The sequence below is a fragment of the Eschrichtius robustus genome, chromosome 13, assembly GCF_028021215.1.
Source record: "Eschrichtius robustus isolate mEscRob2 chromosome 13, mEscRob2.pri, whole genome shotgun sequence".
Taxonomy (NCBI): domain Eukaryota; kingdom Metazoa; phylum Chordata; class Mammalia; order Artiodactyla; family Eschrichtiidae; genus Eschrichtius; species Eschrichtius robustus.
Genome location: NC_090836.1, coordinates 42,326,822 through 42,348,295, shown reverse-complemented (window position 1 = coordinate 42,348,295; position 21,474 = coordinate 42,326,822). Strand labels below are relative to the sequence as shown.

General features: G+C 53.9%; 1 protein-coding gene across 2 annotated transcripts in view; it reads right to left on the bottom strand.

Annotated features, from left to right (window-relative positions):
- Positions 1 to 21,235, bottom strand: part of ASIC1 (acid sensing ion channel subunit 1) — a 34,187-nt gene extending 12,952 nt beyond the window's left edge. For both annotated transcript variants that reach the window (XM_068560422.1, XM_068560421.1), the window contains exons 1-3: positions 21,041 to 21,235; positions 7,740 to 8,117; positions 6,971 to 7,166 (exon numbers count right to left, since the gene is read on the bottom strand). In XM_068560422.1, coding sequence (XP_068416523.1) covers positions 6,971 to 7,166; positions 7,740 to 8,101 — 558 coding nt within the window. In that variant the 5' untranslated portion in view covers positions 8,102 to 8,117; positions 21,041 to 21,235. The remainder of the gene's footprint in view (positions 1 to 6,970; positions 7,167 to 7,739; positions 8,118 to 21,040) is intronic.
- Positions 21,236 to 21,474: the final 239 nt, after the last annotated feature.

Here is a 21,474-nt window from a genome sequence, read left to right as displayed (position 1 = left end):
GGTTGAGATTTCAGCCTAGAGAAGATGGATGTTCCCCTCTGGAGGCAGGTACCCGGAGGAGCGGGGAGATCTTGTCTGAGGCTTCTATCTTCTCTGTGAAGTGGGAGGTGAGGTCATCTGCTGAGGGTGAGAGGGGGGCTAGGAAGGGTGGTGGTTTAAGAGGCATAGAAAAATTTACAGTAATCACTGGGGAGAGCAAGTTGACGGGAAAACACAGTGGGGTTGCCAGGGCAGCACTGGCATGTTGATCATGAACACAATGTGATTCCAAGCCGTGTGACTTCCTCTGGTAGAGTGTGGCTGAGGAAGCCAGTGGCGGGTCCATCTAAGGCTGGGACTTGGCCAAATGGTGCAATGAAGACGCAGAGGAGTTACAAGATGGTGTACTCAGACTGAGGCTGGGGTTCTTCTCTTTCGCATCCTTTTTTTTTCCCTTCCTGCCTCATCACACCACCACTTTACAGAGCATGGGCAGCTGGGGAGCCGGGCACCCTCCTCCACCACACATCCCTGCTCCTATGGTCACGCACGAAGAACCCGGGCTTAGAAGATCTGAGGTCACTCTGTCATTTACTGGCTGTGTGGCCTCAGGCAAGTCATGTTAACACCTCTGAGCCTCAGTTTCCTCATCTTTCAAATGAAGATTCTAACATCTTCCTGCCTCCCAGAATTAGGAGGATCACAGGAGCTAAAGTAAAGGGAATTTGTAAACTGCAAAGCATGACAGAAAGAGAAGATTAATTTGGCGGGTATGTGCTCTACATGGGGCCAGAGGTTCGTGGGCACACGAGCTCTCTCCTACAGACACATGAAGAGAGCTGCGTGTGCCCCTGTGCACATCCATGCCTGTCCACGTCACACCCTAGTCCACGTCCGCATTCTCCCACTCTCAGACATGCACAGGGAGGTGCGCATGTGTGCTTGCACACCTGGGGCACACGTGCAGTGTGTGGTGAGGAAGCCTGAGTTGGCTGCTCTCCATGGTCAAGGCCACTGCAGCAGTCTCTCCCCGAGGGATGTTCCCAGCGGGGCACGAAGAGCCGACACACCAATCAGAGACACTCAGCTACACAGCAGATACTCAGCTACACAGCCCAACCTCCCAGGCCTCCAGGACTGTCAGCCACATCGAGGGGGTGCAGATGAGAGGAGTGGGAAAGGGTTTTCTTTCCAAGAATTCATAGGAGCTCAGAAAAATCACAACTTGCCCTCCCTCTCCCTCAGGAGTGGCCTTGGAGAGCCTGGAGTGAGAGCCTCTGTCCTTAGAGCTTCTTAAGGGAACTTTCCCTCAAGGTGACTACACAGCAGTTTCATGTTCGTTTTAAAATTTTCCACGAGGAAGATGTCTGATGCATGTGTCCAGGAAACGGTACTGCACACCCATTCTACACATGGGCCAGCGGGGGGCTTAGCCAGAGTGTCCCAGGGGCTGAAGGAGGGGCTGCCCCTCAGCAAAGAATTATTTAAAAATCCATTTACAGCCCCCTTTGCTCACAGGAAATTGAGCCTAGAAGCTGAGAAATGGAGCCAGATGAAACTATGCCCAAAATAGAACCCAGGAGTCCCAGATGCGTCCTCCACCCAAACCAGGCTCCCTTCTCCTTCGAGCTGTCTCCTTCCCTGCTTTGCCTCCCAGAATCCCCACGCCAGAGTTCTGACCAGAAGGTTCTCAGACAGAGGGTACAGACATACAGGGTACAGACATAAAGTAAGGGAAGGCTTGTGCCTCGGGAACCTGACCAAAGACCATGACCCTTGCTGGAGAGAACTAGACTGGTCATCAGCTGGGAGAGGCTGGGCTGGGGGAGACACCACACATTCTGTAGAACTGAAGTTTCTCTCTTTCTTTCTTTTAGGCTGCGCCGCACTGCTTGTGGGATCTTAGTTCCCCAACCAGGGATTGAACCCGGGTCCTCGGCAGTGAGAGCACAGAGTTCTAACCACTGGACCGCCAGGGAATTCCCAGAACTGGCGTTTCTGAATAGCTGAGCTGGGCTGGGGAGGTTGGAAGGACCCCACCTAGATGTGGAGGGTCCTCTCATCCCTGGCACGTGATTCTCTGCTCCGAAGCCCTTCGGCTTCCCTTAGTACCACCCTGCACTCTGAGCCTCCGGGGAGTACTGCACGTGGCTCAAAGCTCCCTGCAGGCAGGGACAGGCTCCGCCTGTTCACCGCCAGCCCCTGGTGCCCAGCACGAGACTTGGCACTCCCAAGGGGCTCTGTCGGTGATGGGAAGGAATCAAGCGGAGCTCGACACTCCCAACTCCAGCCCCTCGTGCCTACTATTCAGTCTCCCTCACCATCCCCCAGGAATTGAAACTGCCTTCCACAAAGCTGAAGCATGCTCCCAAGCCACCTCCACCCACAGCAGAAACGTTTAGACCTCTCTGCAGGCATCCCCTCTGCTTCCTGGATGCACACTGGGTGCAGTGGCGGCCCTACCATGGAGTTCTCCACGGGCTGGGGCAGGAGAAAGCCCAGGGCTTCGAAGCAGTGCTCCTCCCCACCCCTCCACTTCCGGCTCTGCCCCCAGAGCTGCTGACTTACATCAACTCCCTATTACTTTAGCCAACAGCCGGAGATCAATTAACTGAGAGTAGCCTCTTAGCTGACAGCCGTCTGGGAGAGGGGCAGAGTCAGAAATGGCAAGGGATGGGGGAGGAGAGGGCGGGGGTGAGAGAGGAAACTGAGTCACCTGAGGGAGGGGTGTGTGTGTGTGTGTGTGTGTGTGTGAGAGAGAGAGAGAGAGAGAGAGACCCCAATGCAGGGTCCCCTGGATTCTTGCAACTGGCTCAACTCCAGTCTCCTCCTTCCAACCTCAGTCACTTCTGAGGGAGGGAGGGAGGGAGAGAAGGGAAGGGTAAGGCTGGAGGAGGTATCCAAGAATGGCTAGGGCAGAGTGCCCCTCTTCCCAAGCTAACCTCTCCACTCCAGCCTCTCCTATCCCTCTGCACTCCCTGCATACTCCCTCGTCCACACCCCACCACAACCCCACACAAAGATGACTGGGCTTCTGGGTGGGGTAGCCCCCAAACCCTCCTTTCTTCTCTGTGTGTAGCAGTGTGGGCAGCCCTTCCCTTCAGCAGCCCCTCCATTCCCTGCCTAGCTGTAGGGAACAGGCCCAGGGAGTGAGGTCGGGCCCTCCCCAGGACTCCAGGTCTGAGCTGCTGTGGGGTGGTGTGATGAGGGGTGTCAGTGAAGGGGCAGAGCCGGCCCTGGGGATAAGGAAGCTCCCATTGCTAGTCCTGGCTCTCCCTGGGACCTGCCATCCCTGGCTCTTCTTGCTTTAAGATGACCTCTCCCTCCAACCTCTGGGTCTCAGGATCACCCCCCTTTTATATCAGCATCTCACCTCCTCCAGGTGCTCCAGAAGAGTCCTGTCCACCTCCAGAACCTTGGGGGGATTTCTTTGCCCACCTCTCCTCTGGGAGATTGCCCCCACTCCAGGGTCCCCTGGACTCTTGTCCTCCTATCCCTTGTCCCCCAATTCCACCCTCTCCTGAGAGAATATTATCCCCACTGCATACCCACCCCCAGGATTTCCATTCTCTGCCCTCCCCTTCCATCTCTTCCAGGGTTCAGAAATGAATTCCCACTTCTCTCCCCCAGGCAAAGGCTCTGGGACTCAGCTGGAAGAGGGCAGTGGCATAGGGCAGACCAGGCCACCATCTGCCAGCCCCCTCCCCTTGGTGCTGTTCAGCATTCCAGCCACATCGGAGCTCCCACTGCCAGGGACAGATAAGGTGCAGCTGGAGGCTGGCACCAGCTGCGACTGTGCTCACCCCCCCAACACCCCACTCCTACCCAGACTTCGGTGGACAGCTGCACCCCCGGGCCCCCTCCATGGAACCCCTATCCTGCCTTGGCCTGGCTGGCCTCAAAGCGGGGTGGGAGAGTGGAGCCTCAGACCCTGTTGCCCTGGCAACCAAGCACCCCACCGAGAAGGAAAAGAGGAGGGAAGAGGGGGCCTGTGGGTGGGTCTTTGGTAGCTCTTTTGGTAGCTCAGGAGAGAGCTACTGAGGCCTACCCAGTTGGGCTGCTGGGGGGACACTCTTCCCATTGCCCTCTGCCTCTTCAGTCCCAAAGGGTTTCCAAGCCAGTTTCTCCCAGGTTTAGCCCAGGTTTCCCCCACTCTCCCAAGCTGACTCAGCCACAGCTGGGGGATGGACCTGGCCAAACACCTCTTGGACCACGTTCATCCCCTGAGGTTCAGCTGGATTCAGAAGCACATCTGGGGGGAATGCTTGTCGCTGCAGACCCCCACCATGGGAGCTGAGGTGTCTAAGGGACCAGAGGATGCCCTTCCTATGCCCCCTGCACTGTCCTCCAGGAGCAAGATTCCTATTGTTGGATGATGGTCGCACTTGGAACCCACAAAAGAGTCCACATGTGCCTGTGCACACTCTATTTTGCAAACACTTTGAGCTGGACTCGGACCCCCAGTTAAGAACCTCTGCTCTCAAGGCAGCAGAAGATGCCAAGATGGTCTCCCCTAAGCTCTGACCTGAGAGAGAGATGTTTTCTGTCAGTGCCTCATCTGTCCAGGGGCTAGACACACGCCTCGTGTCCTAGCAGAGACCAGCAAGGATGGAGAGGCAGATGTTAACTATGGGACCAGGGAGAGGAGGGAGAAGGTGGAGCATCAGGCAAGGGGTATCTGTGCCCCTTAGGACCAGGGAGCTGGAGGAGAGTGCCAGCGCTCTTCTTCTCCACCAGGGAGATGTCAGACACGGACTCACAATGAGACTCCCATCTGTGTAGGGACATCTCTTATGGGCAGAGTAGAAAGGGGCTGTTGAGATCAACCTGAGAGGGCAGAAGGAAGGTCTGAGGGGTTTGGGTCCAGCTACGTTCAGGGTCAGGCCTTTGACATGGGCTCAGAGACAGCAAAAACCTGGTTCCTGACAACCCAGAACCAAGAAGTGCCAGTGCTGGGCCTGTGGGATCCTAACCATGTATTTCTCCCCCAGCAAGAGAAAGAACTCACACTGCTCCAGAACTTTGTGAACCAATCATATCTCCATCTGACTGTGTAGGGTTGTCCCCTCAGACAACATGGACCAATCACATTTCAGGGTCTCCATTTCCATGAACCAAACATATCTTAGCACCACCACTTGGAATCTTTCTGGACGTGAGGGACAGATGGAGCCTCAACTGTATACTTTCTATGAACTCCACTTTGTTCCTTAGCACCTTCCCAGGTTGAGCCAAGCAATTCCCTTCCTCATCCAAACACTACAAACTATTCAATCTAATGGGTTTTCTCTATCTTTCTTGATGGTTCCTTCTGTTTGTGTGTGGGGTATGTTGCAGAGCAGGAGGCCTCTGGCTTTCATTTCCACCTTCAACTACAGTTCTACTACCCTTGGGAATATAGTTGGTGAGCCTGGGAGCCCTTTGGTCTTGGGCCCTGGGGAATCCAGCACTCTCCTGTTTTGAGGAAGGAAAAGTGGGAAGGAAATGGTTCTTGCATCATGCTAAGCTCCCTATGAGCTTGGCTCAGCAAGGACTGTGGTCATGTAAACTTTGTCCAGCAGTATTGACAGAGGCCCATGAAACTGGTCTCAGATAAAGGCTTAAAGAGATTGGGAAGTCGTGTGTAACTTCAGCAGGAAAAAACAAGCATGACTATGGTTCCAACCTTTCTACACAAACAAATGCAGTTCATGCTGCCATAATACTAGGGAGGAAGCAAGCAAGTGTGGGAGAAAAGGGGAGGATCTGAGAGTGGAGAACTGGGGGCAGGCATGGACAGAAAAAGACTCCTAGGGGAGCCTGGGTTTTCAAGAGCAATTGTCAGAACTGGAAGTGGACATGATGACTCCAGGGTCAGCAATATTAATGCAAAGAGCACACTGCATTGGGACTGAATGAGACATGAGTTCTAATCCTGAGTCTGTCACTAACCAGCTCTGTGAGCTTGGGCAACTCATTCTACCTCTCTGTCTCAGCTTGTTAAATAGAGATAATATGACTATTCATCCAGGGGATTGAAGGACAGTCTAGAAAGCATTTGGAAGAGTTCCAAGCACCAGCCTCACATTTGGTATACTTTTGCATACATGGCTCCAGGTCCTCTGACCTCTTTCCACAGTCCCTGCCTGTTTCTAACCCCCCAGGAACCTGTATGACTTGCCCATGATCACCTGGCACATGAAATGCCAGTCCGTTCCCCTAACCCTCCCTGGGGCACTGGCTTTGAGGCAGCCCCATCTGTGTGTGGAGGGTATGAGTATCTGTGGGGCATCTCCATTTTAAGAAGCAAAGGGAGTCTCCAGTTCAGCCATGACTGTGTAGCCCAAGTCATCTCTTCTTCCTCAGACCCTGACTCTGTGGGCTGGCAAGGGGGGAACCCAATCAGACTGTGTGTGTGTGTGTGTGTGTGTGTGTGAAATGGCTGGGGTAGGGGAGGGGTGGCACAGAGAGAATTACCTGTCCAGTTTTTTAAGAGAAAACTTCCCTTACTTCCCATGTTTCATGGTGCTTCTCAGACTTTAACTCAAACTACCTGAGGGTTTTGTTAAACTGCAGGTTCTGATTCAGTAGGTCTGGGAAGTGGGGTGGCAAAGTCCTACATTTCTTTCAAGGTCCCAGGTGATGGTTCTCGGACCTCATTTTGAGTAACAAGACTGCAGCTTACCCATCACCACCCCCAGTTCTGACACCTGTGACCCAGAAGGTAAGCTTGATGGGGTCAGGGGCCCTGCCAGGCTGTGTGTGTGTGTGTGTGCGTGTGTGTGTGTGTGCGCGCACACTATAGGCTCTCTTTCCTGCCATCACGGACACAAGGCTGAAGCCGAGGCCCTCACTAAGAGCAAATGCGTCCCTGAGCTGAACAAAGTACCCGCCTGCCAGAAGCGAACCCTAGGGACACACAACTTCCTCCCCAGAGGCCGCCCGCTCCTAGTCCCCTCCTCCTCTGGGGGCTGGCTGACTCACGCCCACACCAGCCAGGGGGCTCACTCACCACCTTGAAGTCCTCAGCGCTGCAGACCTCCCCCCGGAAGTGGCAGGAGAGCAGCATGTCTCGAATGTCGTGCCCCGCACGGTCGTAGAACTCGCGCATGTTGAAGGGCTTGGGCTTGAAGCTGCGGAAGTTGGCCTTGTCCTGCAGTATCTCCAGCTGCTTTTCATCTGCCATCTGTGTGTCTGGTATCTCGTACCTGGAGCAGGGTGGGGTGTGGTGGGGGTGTGAGCAGTGCACAGATCGGCAGGACCTTCAGTTCCTGCCTCCATCTGGCCTCCGGTGTCCCATGCCCAACCCTGGGGGGAGGGCAGCATCCAGCCCTGGACAGAGGCATGAAAGGAGAGCTGGGTGTGTCTAGAGGATCTGCCCCGTGGGGTCTGAGAAGGCAGAGGATCGCAGTGGCTGCCCAGGGGCTGGGCATCTGAGCACATGGGTGGGCAGAGAGATCAGGGCAGGAACTATGGCTTTTATACCATAGTTTCTACCCTTTAAAGATGGTATGCCCGGATTCCCCAAGGGAGGAGAATATCGAGACATAGTGGCGGGAGGGTGGGCAAAGATCACTCCAGGGAGGGTGGCCATGTCTCACAGCTGGGATCAGAGATTGGGTGCCCCTAATTGAGTGCTTGGCAGTACCCCGATCTCTTTGCTGTGAGTGGCAGGTTTGGGGGGCTGGAGGGCAGGGTGGTATGGGCTGTATGTATGGTGGCTTAGAGAGGAAGCACCCTGACAGGGGGTCTGGCAGCCGGGATGGGTGGGAACCTCCCACCTGTTGTTGAGCAGAGCCAGCAGCTCCCCAGCGTGGTACAGGTCGTTCTTGGAGACTTGGCTGAAGCGGAACTCGTTGAGGTTGCACAGCGTGACAGCAGGGAAGGTGAGCTGGGAGGCGGCCACCTCGTCGAGCTTGGTGACGTGGTGGTAGTGGAAGTAGTACTGCACGCGCTCGGTGCACACACACAGCAGCACAGCCAGTGAGCCCAGGAAGCAGAGGGCCCAGAGCGCCCGCTTCAGAGACAGCCGCTCGTAGGAGAAGATGTGGGCCAGGCCGTGCAACGTGGAGCTGCTGGCGAAGGCCTGGATGCTCACCGGCTGGACGCCACCCACCTCCTCCTCCTCAGCCTTCAGTTCCATCCTGGCCGAGGGGATCCTGCGGGAAGGGGGTGGGGGAGTCTGTCATGGTCCTGGGATGAGAGTACACACAGCATCCCTCCAGATGTGTCCATCCCCATCTCCAGAGGTCACTGTCTCTGATGTGCAAGCCCAGAGGTGGCTGGCTGGGGGACACACTCTCAGAAGAGGGTTCCTCCAAATGCAGGGGTTTGGGAGTCAGCTTAGGCCAAGAGAATGCTCTCCCAGGGAAGACTCCCAGGCCAGGGGAGACCCCAGATGCAGTCACCCGAGGATGAGAGGGAAGTCCCAGTGCTCCCACAGGCAGGCACGGGAGTTTCCTCCAGATGTGGGGTCACTCTGGGACGGGAATGTCCACCCATCCTGGAGACGAAAACTCCCCCAAATGGGCTGAACCCGGGATCAAGAGTTCCCAGTCAAGGGTGTCCCCAGGACTGGGCTTTCGCCCCCATGAGCTAGACCTGGGCCAGAAAACCCCCAGGGATGTGGGGAGGGGCCCACCTGAGTCCTCACCTGCGGGCGTCTCCGGTTCTCTGAACAGCGCAGGCTGTATGTGTGCATGTTTGGGATGGGGGTGGGGTGGGGGCAGAGGGCAACCCGAGGTGGCTGCACAGAGATGGGGGCGCGGTTCCCTCTGACAGCGAGCTGTCCCCGCCCCGGACACCCCCCCCCAACCCCGTTCTAGCTTCTCGACGTAGCCAGATCCCCTGCTCGGCCCCCGCCCCCCTCCCCAGCCACTGAGCCGCCCCAGAAGCTGGGGAAAGCTAGAGGGGAGGAAAGTCCCGGCTTCGGGGCGCTGGGGAGTCCCGCAGCCAAAGGCGGGGGGATCGGAGACCCACCTGAGGGGGGATTCGGGAACCCGGCAAGCGGCGGCGGGTCCTGGGGCGCGGGGCCGGACGCGGGCTCAGCGGCGAGCCTCGGAGGGGCTCATGGCCCGGAGCGGGAGCCGGCGGCCGCCGCGGCACGCCGCGCAGAGCCCTGCAGGGAGCGGCCCGCCCGGCCCGGCTCGGCTCGGCTCCGTACGCCCGCCGCGCGCGCTCCCTGGCTCGCCTCGGCTCGGTCCGCCCGGGCTTGGCGTGGTGCGCGGTGTGCGGTGCTCTCAGCCCCGGGATCTGCAGGGATCCATCGTCCGGCCGGGAGGCGGCGGGAGGGGAGGCAGAGGGGGAGGGGAGAGGGTGCGCGTGCGCGCCTACGAGTGTCTGCGAGGCTGTCTCTGGGCCGGTGTGCGCGCGGGGCCCCCGGACCGGAGAACGGGATCGAGGGCTCCCCCCGCTGCCTCGCCCCCTCCTCCCGGCCGCTCTTGGCGGCGCTGCCTCCCTCCGGTCCCGGAGCCGTCCCCCTGCCTGCGAGGCCCTATGGCTGGTGTGTGACTGTGTGTGGTGTGTGTGTGTGTGCGCGCGCGCGGGGGGGAAGGTGTCTGCCCCCAGCGTCCCCCTCCCTGCGCTGTCTCCTTCTGATCGATGCTCCTGCCTCTTGCTGCTGCTTCCTCTGGTGGCACGCGCGCGCGCGGGTGCGCGCGCGCACACACACACACACACACACACACACACACACACAGAGGCAAGCTCCGAGTCACACTTGACTGATTCAAGCACTTGCCCGTGTGGAGACACACACACATACGGACCAGAGTCACACCACGCCACTCACAGCCACACGCACCCCCCACAGACACCCACACACCCCAGAAGCCTGGCCCACGGGGCAGGAGCTCAAGAGCTTACAAGTATTCACCTGCTCTTATCCCTGCTCCCCACCTACATGTGACACTGTACACACATGTACATATATAAACAAACACGCAGCCTTGGCCACCCAAACCCCATCCTTGTAGCCTTGGCCTTGCCTTGGGGAGGGCAGGTTTGCAGCTCCTCACTGCCAAACCTCTAAAGAAGGAGCAGAGAGAAGGAGGGAGAAACAGCCAGAGGTCAAGGGAAATGGGACTGAAGTCAAGAAACAGGGAAAGGGAAGGGAATGCGGGGCGGTGGGAGGGTGTAGGGTTGGGGGGAGGGGGACAGGATGAGGAAGGGATGGAAGGGGGAGCTGTACTCAGGGATGGAGCTGAATTCTGAGGCACTGAGACCAGGCCTGGGGGATGGGGGTGCTTCTCCTCTAGCTCGCACCTCTCTCCTCCTCCTCTTCCTCTCTAAGAGGTCTTGGGGGGCCCTCCCTATCCAATTAACAGAGAAGGAGCAATCAAAGGGAAGTTGTTAATTTGCTGATGCTCATTAGGGGCTCTTGGCATGAAGACTGTTGAGGTCTGATGGTGTCATATGATGAGGAGAGGGGTGGGGGTGGGACCAGAATTCTATCTCTAACCACTCCTTCACTTCACTTGCGGGCTGGTGCAGCACAGGGAGAGGAAGGTGAGAGGTGTGTTCCCAGGGTTTTAAGTTAGAATGAGAACCTGTAATGAGAAGGGGCTGGCACAGTAGAAAGAAGTGGGAAGAGAAGTTGTGAGGGGTTGGGGCCACGGGGCACACGGGAAGCCAGGGAAGGGAGCTGGAGATCCCTCGAGGGAGGGTTGGCTTAGGGCTGCAGAGGAGGGAGAGTACAATCCATTAACTAGGTACCTGGGCAAGGCACTACCAAAAGGAAGGGAGAATCTTAGGTTCTCCTCTTGAATTGGGGAGCTGTCCAGCAGCACCAGGCCTTTCCGGGGGGCTGCCATGTCCCTGGGTAGCCACTGGGTGGCAGCACCCTCCCAGGTACCTAGAACAACCAAAAGGGGCATTTGGGAGTGGGATTTCAGCCTGGGAGGGCCCCAAGCAGGGACCTGAGGAAGCACTGGGCAGAGTCTGATTCCTGAATTCCAAGTGTCCTCGGGAGGAGGGGTGGACCATTTTGGAGCACCTGTAATTCCCCTAACTCCCCACCCTTGCAGGCTGAATGACACACGGAGCTTCTTCAAATGGCTGCAAATTGCTTCAGTCACCTGGGATGTTACTGAGGGAGCAGCGGGGGAGGAAGGAAGGTGATGAGATGAGGTGGAGGCAGGCAAGGACTGATTGAGGCCAAGGAGCAGCCTCAGGAGGAGTCTGGGGGAAGATAAGAGTGAATCAGGCAATCTCAGATTCCAGACCTGGCCCTGCCATTCATTAGCATGGGCAGGTCCCTTGACCTCTCTGAGCTCAGTTTCCTCATCTGTAAGATGGGGATAATATTTATTTCACAGGAGTTTCTGAGAATTACATGAGCTAATGCATAGAAACTGCTTAGTACATTAGCTTGTACTTAGTAAATCCTCAATAAGTAATAACTATCATTATTAGCATTAGTGTTTGAATCCAGTGGTAAAACCACCAGTGCAGCCAAATCAGGGCAGAATCTGACAGTGGTTCTCAGCCCAGGCTGCACATTTGAATCACCTGTGGAGCTTTTTCAAATGCTGCTGCTGTGGCCCTGCTTTAGACCAATTAAATCAGAATCTCCGGAGGTGGAGCCCAGATTCCCCAACTTTTCAAGACCTGTAATATATAGCAGTCAGTCTTGAGAAACCTTGATCTTCAGAATCCACGGGTCTGAATCAAGGCTTCAGTTATGATTCCTCGTGTGTCAGGCCCCAGCTTTAGAAGTTCTTTCTTATGTACAACCTGAGTCCCTTATGCTATTGTTTCTTCTTCATTTGAGGTGAGATGGATCCCTGCACACATCCCCCCATCCCTGCCCTGTACATTTCGGCAAACCTCCACTGAGGCTTTTCCGGTGTCCATCCCCAGGATTGGCCCTGGAGACATGGGCCAAAGTCTCTCAGTGTCAGAGGAGAGATGAACATGCTGACACCCACCTGAATCTAGTCTAGCAAAAACCGAGTGAAATTGAGGGATGGGACAGCATCGAGTGGCAGAGGGGCAAGTCATAGTGACAGGGGTTTGCAGCACAGGGATGAGGAAAAGGGGAAGTTGGCTTTGGTAAGATGACACTTGAGGGATCCAAGGGCTGTGATTAGTGTCACACTGCTTCTTTCTGCTTCTCTGGGCCCACCTACCTCTTATTCAGGCCTTGACAGATCCTAGCTCCTTCAGCCTCCTCCCAGCTTCTTGCCCACACTTCCCTCCTCTCTGGTCACTGCAGTCCCTAGACCTCAGTACCCTTTCTCTCCTGGGGCTGAGAGAGAAATAGGCCTGGAGATATCCTGCCCTCCACTGCATGAGGCATCTGGCTAGGTCCCACCCAGGGCTTTGGCATCATGCTGACCTGGATTCAAATCCCACCTCTGTCACACCAGCACTGTGTGATCCTGAGCAAGTTCCTTAACCTGTCTGAGCCTCCCTTTCTCCACAAACCATAAAATCTGGTTAATGCCCACAGTGATGAAAAAATGTCTGCCTGGTAAACAGTAGGTGTTTCATCAATAGTGGCAAGTATTATTTTCATCCCTGAAAGGCTGATGGGGCAAATTCCCCATGGACACTTCCCTTGCAGATGGCCCCATCTGCTCTAGGTGCAGAAGCACCCTCCAGCCTCTCAGAGACAGGGGGAGAAGGGGGAGGGCAACGGGGGGGCAAGGCCTCTTGGGACTCCTAGGCAGCTCTTCTCTGCTCCCCGTGCTTGAAATCACACGTACCTCAATCTGTCTGCAACCGCTTCATCTGTGAGCTCAGCAAATGCAGAGACAGTTAAGGAGTTAATTAGCAGACAGTGGGAAGGGGCTGTGGACCTGAGGCTGATGAGACCCATCAACACACCTCTCCCCCACCTCTCCGGACTGCACTTTGCCCCTTGACCCTCATCTTCTCACCCTGGTCCAGATGGTCATCTCACCTCCTCCCTCATTTCTCTGCTACCCTTGCCTTTACCCTACCCCCCCACCCCTGGCCTATCCTATCCTGTCCTCTCTTCTTCCCCATTCCTTTAGCTAATCTCTCCCCTGCCCCACTTAGCTTTTCCTCCCTTCCCCACCCAAATCACTGCTTTCTCCACCTTTTGAGGGCTCACCCTTTTCTCCTCTCCATGTTCTCCTCTCATTCTGGCCCCTCTTCACTCTCCACCCCTTCCCCCTCTCCCCACATCACCCCTCTCTTTCCAACATAATATGGGTCTCAGAACACAGTGCCTTGTTCACTGGGCACCATATCTACTACAGGAATCAGTGGGTTCAAGGTTGTCTGCTACGCTGGGTCCCACCACTGCAGTCCGGAAGGGGTCTCCTCTGATCCTCACCCACTCCCAGCACCTCTCACTCCCAGTTCTCTGGGTAGCCTAGTCTCTTTCCTGTACTAGTACACCTTTGGGGGCTCTCTCCCCATATTGCTACTGTTGCCGCTCTCTCAGGGTCTTGGCAGTTCGTCTGCACATCCAGGACCACGATGGACACTTCTTTTTCCTCCCTTCCTCCCTGGGGGTCCGGCAGATGGCCACCTTTCTCCCATCACACGTCCCAAATTGTGTGTCATCATGTCATTTGGGGAGTCATGGCTTCGGAAGGAAGGGATGATTAAAGAGAAAACATAGATTAGGAGACAGAGAAAGGCAGAGGGCAAGAAAGAGGGGGAGAAACTGGGGCCAAGGCAGAGATTAAAAGGGCAGATGTGGGGAGGGAGGAGGAGGTGGAGAGAGATTAAGACAGAGACTAAAGGTAACGAGATGGAGAAATAGAGAATTGGAAATAAGGAAGAGACTGCTAAGATCCCTCACTGCTTTAAAATTCTGGGCCTTTGAGAAGAGTGAACAAAGGAGAAACAAAAGACCCACAGAGGACCTGGGGTTTTCTTCTTCCAGGAAACTTCCCTGGTTAGTCCTTTACCTAACCCTGATCTCCAGTTCCCTCCTGCTCCAGCTGCCTACTCTCTGTTTTGTGGGCTCTGGCTGCTCTGGGAGCAGGTCTGTCCTCTGTCCTCCCCTGACACCATCTTCCCAAGGCAGGGTGCTCCCCCCTAGTGGGCAGCGGCTATTTTGACCTCCAGAAGAGGGGAAGGGGAAGGATTGTGGACCAGGCAACCGGCCGCGGACTGTGCTCTGCCCACACTCAGTAGGTGCTTTGGATCCTGGGCACCTTGAGGGCAGGGACTGCATCTTCAGCTCTGGGATGCCAGGACCTGGCCTGAGCCTGGCCGTTGCAGCTGCTCAGTAGTGTTTAGTGAGTTGCCTAAATGAGGAGCACTCCTGGGGGTCATGGCTGGGTCTGGGGGTTCCCTAGGCTGGAGACACCTTCCTCTCTCTGCATCAGTTGGTCCTGCAGGGCGCTTGTGTCTCTGAGCTGTCCCCAGCTGACAGCAGTCTTCCTCTCTCCCCTCTTGCCCCCACCCTCCTCCCACCTTAACCAGGCGTCTCTGGAAGGCGCAATCTCAGCGCCCGGGGCAGCCTGCGAGAGCCGGAGGAGGCAGTGCCGGTGAATAATTCATGGGGCTGGGAGGCCCTTATCTCCCAGGCCGGCCCCACCCGGGGCCCCAGCACTGGGCCGCCGTCCCGCAGCTCCTCACTTTATCTCGACGCCCAGCTTGTAATGCAGCCCGCCATATCACAGGCAGAGGGGGAGATTAATTTTCTGGTTTTGCATGGGCGGGGAGGGGAGGGGGCGTGAGGAGGTGCTGGGGAGCAGAAGCTGGGATCTTTCGGATTTCAGACTCCAGCGGCTTAATCCTCTCCCAGGCCTGCAGGAAGGGGGGGGAAGAGGGTGCTGCAAGCCAGATTTCATCATCAGCGGCAGCCCCAACAAGGGGAGGAGGTAGGCGCTGGCGCTGAAAGGGGGGTTGTTTGGAAACAGGGGGAAAGCAGCCCTCAGCCTGGGCTCACAGACGCTGGGTTGGTCAGGAGCAAGGACTCAGGCCGCGTGCGGTGCACACATGGGCACATGTATGTGTACACACGGGAGCTCGGGCACATGGGCGTACCGCTTCAGGAAGTGGCAACAGTCTTGGTGTCTGCCACTCCTCACACAGGGCCTGGCACAGAGGAGTCTAAAAAAAATGTTGACTGACTGAGGGGCTGAATGTCTGGGGAAATGCTGATGAACTAAGCAGACACAGCTCCACATGCTCCTGGAATCTGGCTCTGCCATCTTTCCATCTGCCCCGTGGGCTCTGGCCCACGAAGACTGCTGGCTGCCTCCGTTTCCTGTCCCCCAAGGTCCACGTAGGCCAGTGAGGGTGGGGACACTGGTCTAGGGAGCCTGCCGGTCCCTGCCGCTTCTGCTTAGCTGCACAACTACCCAGAACTAGAGGAATCCACCACCTGTTAGTTGAGCACCTACTACACACCGGGACCTGGGCAGGGCAGCCATGTGTTCCCCAAGATCAACTAGAAGTGAATCTTGCCTTCAAGGAGCTTATGGCCCAACTGGGATGACCAGACACATAGGTAATTGACTCTGATGCATGACACTGAATGTGATGTTTGCCAGGAAACAATAAATAAAGTGCTCCAAGCAGGGAGAGAGTTGATGATGACCAAGAAAATGTCTTGAGAGATGTAGCATTTGAGATGGGTTTTGAAGGATGGGTAGGAGTCTGAATTGGCTGTAATGGCATGGGAGGGAGGCATGGCATTTCAGGAATAGGAACAGTATGGAAGAAATGATGATAGGGACCAGGGTGAAGCAAAGAGATAATAACTTTGTCTGTCTGTTAGGTGAGGGGGAATAGCAAAGCAGGGAGAGGTAAGGACATGGAGGTTCCTGACATCATGTGGAGGAGCTTGCATTTGTCTGGGGTGACTGGGGAGCAACTAAAGTTTTTGAGCAGGAGGTGGCATGATCAAAGTGGTATTGGGGAAAGATAAAGACAGCCAACATTACTGAGTTTGTGTACTGGGTGTTGTTCTAGGTGCTATGGAAGGAATTCTCTCATTAAATCCTCACAACCACTCTCTTAGTAGGTAATAATACCATCCCATTTTATAGATGAGGAAATGGAGTCACAGAGGTGTTTGCTATAGAATGGAATTGATTGAAGACAGCAGAAATCACAGATGGGAAGTTTAAGATGATAAATTCTTTAATATCTTAGGCACTTTGGGGCATGGAGAGGAATACTCATTATTTTTTCTACTTTGATGTCCAGTTTGTTAATCTTTATTCAATTATTAACATTCCCCTAAATATTCTCCTACTACTTATGCAACCAATATATCAAAAACTCATAAATTTGGCAAATTATATTTCCCCAAATATTTAAACCTTGATTGCAAATGAAATCAAACTTTTCATAAATCAGGTTTTCCTAAAAGCTTTAGACATCTTTAAAAGCAGACCAAAAAAAGAGTATTACAACAATTGCCCCAAAAAGCCATTACGAAAACAATATCATGCATTTAAATTTCTTTGTTCAATATTTCTGAGATTATTTTCTTTATTCTTATTCTTTTTCCTTCCTGGGGTAGGATTTTCCTGACTTAAACTAGAGAGTCAAGGTTTACCTGCTCCAGCAGGCTGAGGCCACAGATTGGGTTGATTAGAGATGATTTGGGACCCGGCACAAAGGTCCTGGCGAGGTGGGGCTTCCAGGGAGATTCTCCTAGACTTCATTATGCAGCCCTTTGCTTGTTTCATCAGGAACTTTCCTCTTTACGCTTGGGCTAACCATAGATTTTGAATTTTCGTGTGTGACCCTAATCTCTTCCCCAAAATGATTCTGGTTCTGACTGCCTTATCTTTACAGTACAGCCCACTGTGTTCTGAGTGGGGCCTGGTCTGGTTCAGTTAAGTCTAAAGCCCTTGGTCAGTTGGTTAACTGGAACTACATCCTTTCCTTCTCACCGGCTGCTAAGACCTACACTATTGTCAGCTAGGTGCTGAAGCGAGGGTCTAAGAAGAGGCATTAAGGGCTTGAATTAGGGCAGTGGCAAAGAGAATAAAAAAGAAAGGACAGTTTTCAGAGACTCTGTGAAAGCAAAACTGACTTCTATTAAATGGGAGAGAGTGGCTTACCTCAGAGAATCAAATGAAAATACATGTGAGGGCCCTTTTGAACAGTATAAGCACCATTAAATCCTAGTTGTTTTTGCTTTTGTTATTGTGGTACCCTTATGAGATGGCTAAGGACAAAGCCTTAGGGAATTCACACAAGTTTAAGGGGTGAACAGGAGGAAGGGAGGCATGAAAGGAGGCTGAAAGACAAAGGGAACTGAGAAAGATTGGTCGAAGGGAAGAACCAAGAGAGAGATGTCACATAGACCAAGCGGGTGGGAGGTGTTTTACGGAGGTCCAGGAGAGAAGAGGCAAAGGACTGAATAAGGGTGGGGACAGTACAGGTGTGTCTGGAGGGGGAAAGGAAACAAAAGAGGTGAGTTATAGAAAGGATTGGCAGATGGCTACTTCCTGGATGTACTGAAGAGGGACCAGAGGGGAAGCTGGCGATGCAGAGGGTGTGCACCTGGGGGTGGGGAGTCTGGGAAGATGCAGAAAAGGAAGGTTGGGGTTGCCTTGGGTTCCTACAGGATGCACAGGATGAAGGTTCTCCACTGTGACCAGGTTTGATGAGCCTCTGCAAATAGAAACTATTTTTCAGCCATGTGGCCCTAGGTTTTCCAGCATAGCTGTCACCCTCCATTCACCCTCCGCCCTTCTCATGGGAATCAGAATCAAAGTTTAGAACAGACAGGGTCTTCAGAGGTCACCTAATCCACCCCTCACCTTCAACTACCACCATGAAACAGTTGAGGACACTGAGGCCAGAAAGCCCAAGTGGCATGATTAGTGAGTGACAAAGCTGGGATTAGAGTCCCGGTCTCCTGACTCCCAAGCTAATATATTTTATCCCTGTCACTCAACCTGGTGATCCTACTGGAGGAGGACTTGGCCCCATGACACCCAATATCACCTGGCTGCCTAAAGAGACTTTTCCAGAGAAGTAAGCTTTATTTTGCCTTGTCAGACCTGAAAACCCTGGCATTGGCATTGGATTAGGGGGCTTGGTGGTGGTCGTTGAAGGTTATGAAGCATCAGAAAAGGTGAGCTCTGGGAATTCCCTGGTGGTCCAATGGTTAGGACTCTGCACTCTCACTGCCAGGGCCTCGGGTTTGATCCCTGGTCGGGGAACTAAGATCCCTCAAGCCTCACCACGTGGCGAGGCCAAAAAAAAAAAGAAAAAAGGTGAGCTCCTTCTGCGCTTATTAAAGAACAGGAGTGATGTTGGGGGGATTTTAAAAAACAGCAGGTAGTCAGAAGTAGGGAGAGATTAGAGGCAGGAGATGGAGGGAGGGGGACGGACTGCCCTGGGCTCAGGGAAGCTGTAGCCTAAAGCCTATGTGAAGGATTGAGAGAGAGAAGATAAAGTGGTGCTGGTGGTGGGTTGCGTCCTATGGGGATGTGGAGCTGGAGACCAAGGACATGAGGATTCAGTACAGGATGGGGTGGATGCTTTATCCAACTTGAAAGAACCACAGCCCAGTCCCCAAACTGGCAGCACCTCTCTGACTCCCTTGGGCCTCTGACCACTCTCTTTTCCCTCCTCCCTTCGATTGCTAGTTGTTATTGCTCTCCATCTGGCAATTACTTAGCTCATTAATTGCCTAAAGAAGAACATCAGCCTAGGGTGGGGTGATTGGCAAAGAAAGTAATGGGGAAGGAGGACTCTAGGGGGATGGACATGGACCTGGACCTGGAATGGACTGCAGTGTGGTGGAGGAGAGGGGTCTTGTATAACTGGCTCTAGTCAGCTGGACCCCTCTGCTCAGATCTAGTTTGGGGGAACTACTTTTCAACTCTGATATGGACTGGACACCAATACTTTCACTCTCAGATACCTTACCATCCTGATCCAATCGCGTTCTCCATCATCGGTATCATCACTCTCCAACTCTCCTCCTCCACTATCATCATCACCACTGTAGCCATCATGGTAGGCAGCCTCTAAGGTGACTCCCAGTGGCCCCTGCCTCCTAGTGTTCACGCCCTTGTGTAATCCTAACCCCTCGAGTGTGGGCTGTATTTAATGACTCACTTCTAGTGAATAGGACTCAGCAGGGGTGATGGAAGGTTATTTCAAGATGAGGCTACAAAAAGATGTGGCTTCCCTCTTGCACTGAGGAAAGCCAGCTGCCCTGTGGAGAGGCCCACATGGCAAGGAACTGAGGGAGGCCTCAGGCCAACACCCGGCAAGATCCAAGAGCCCAAGAGGAACTGAATCCTGCCAACAATCATGAGTGAGCTTGGAAGCAGAGTCTCCGCTGGTGGAGATTATAGATGAGATTGCAACCCATGCTAACACCTTGGTTGCGGTATTGTGAGAGACTTGGAGCCAGAGGTACCCGGCTAAGCCATGCCCAGATTCCTGATCCACAGAAACTATGAGATAATAAATGTGTGTTTTTTGAACTGTTAAGTTTTGCGAGTAATTTGCTATGCAGCGATAGATAATTAGTACAGCCACTGACACCATCACTACCACCATCTTCAAATCATCAATATCACCACCATCACTACCAACACCACCACATTTCAAACTCACCACCATGACTGCCATCACAGTCATCACCACTGTCACCATTACCCCCACCTCTACTTTATTATTATTTTTTAAAATTTATTTATTTATTTATTTATTTTTGGCTGCATTGGGTCTTCGTTTCTGCACGCGGACTTTCTCTAGTTGCGGCGAGCTGGGTCTGCTCTTCATTGTGGTGTGGGCTTCTCATTGCGGAGGCTTCTCTTGTTGTGGAGCACAGGCTCTAGGTGCGTGGGCTTCAGTAGTTGTGGCTCGAGGGCTCTGGAGTGCAGACTCAGTAGTTTTGGTGCACGGGCTTAGTTGCTCCACAGCATGCGGGATCTTCCCGGACCAGGGCTCGAACTTGTGTCCCCTGCATTGGCAGACACATTCTTAACCACTGCGCCACCAGGGAAGTCCCCCCACCTCTACTTGAAACTCATATGTGAATTCTGTCATAAGCACCATCACCACAATCATCACCTTCAGCTACAAAAGTCTTTTTAACACCCAATAGGTACCAGAGTCTAGGTAAGCCCCAAGATTACAAAGAGGTAGGACACATAGTCTCTGCCCTCGGAGAATCCGTTGGGGACTCTCTTGGGGAATCAGGACACATTCATAAAAAGTGACTAGTAAGTTGAGGAAGTCTATGCTTATTGCCACTTTTGGTGGTAGGAAAGGCTTCAAGGAGGAGGAAGCCCCTAATCTAGGCTTCAAAGGATTGGTGAGATCTGGATGGGTAGAGGGGGTGGGGGAGAGAGGAATCAGCTTGACGTGTCAGGTGGAAAATGAAGTGAGGAGATCTGGCCAGAGGGGAGGACCACGCAGAGGAGGTGGGGTGGGAAATGAGGTTGGAACCAGAAAAGAAGCACATGGAGGTCTAACGCATTTGAGCAGGGCTCTACACTTTCCAAGGCACTCTCTGTGCTAAGTTGGTTAAGAAGTGCCATTCTCTTAAAAATCTGCCCAGTTTCCCAGCTCAGCCATGGCGAGCCAGGGCTGAGGCTGAAGCCTCGAGCCTTCTTCTCCAGCGGGAGGCAGTGTGGAGTGATGGGACCCAGCAGACCTGAGTCACAGTTCCTTCCAGCAGATAACAATGGGCAAGTTATTCAACCTCCGTGTCAATTATACCTGCCTCTCAGGCTACTGTGTAGACCACATATCAGATGAAAAACACTGCATGTGGGGGCTTCCCTGGTGGCACAATGGTTGAGAATCTGCCTGCCAATGCAGGGGACACGGGTTCGAGCCCTGGTCTGGGAAGATCCCACATGCCGCGGAGCAACTGGGCCCGTGAGCCACAACTGCTGAGCCTGCGCATCTGGAGCCTGTGCTCCGCAACAAGAGAGGCCGCGATAGTGAGGCCCGCGCACCGCGATGAAGAGCGGCCCCCACTCGCCGCAACTGGAGAAAGCCCTCGCACAGAAACGAAGACCCAACACAGCCAAAAATAAAAATAATAAATAAATAATAAATAAAAAATTAAAAACAAAAAAACAAAAAAAAACACTGCATGTGTTTCCAGGCAGCCTAGAAATAAATGTTAAGTCCATCCCCTAGCCTCCCTGCCTCGTACCTTGTCCGTCACCTGGAGGCTGGGCCGCAGTTGTCTCACTCCCATCTAGGCAGACATGCCACACTGCCCAACTCCAGAGGGCGCCATTCACATGTGGACACAAGGCTAGGAGGAGTTAGGAAAGAGATACTATTGACCAGCTGCTTCTAAAATCTTCCCCTCCAGAATGTCTTTCAGGACAGGTCCAGGACAGTTGACTCCTCAGCTCAGACCCGTTTGACCAAGAAATCGCCTGATGTGCCTTCCCAGAGAGGTTACACCCTCCACTCACTGGAGAGGGCAGGGCACAGAGCCAGGATCCTAGGGCCGGAAGGAACCATCTGGAGCTTCTGGTCGAAGCTCAGTCCCATTCTTCAGCCAGGGAACATACCACGAATTCCATGTAAACAAGACATTGCAATCCTCACAATTGTTTACAGCTTTCATATCACGGC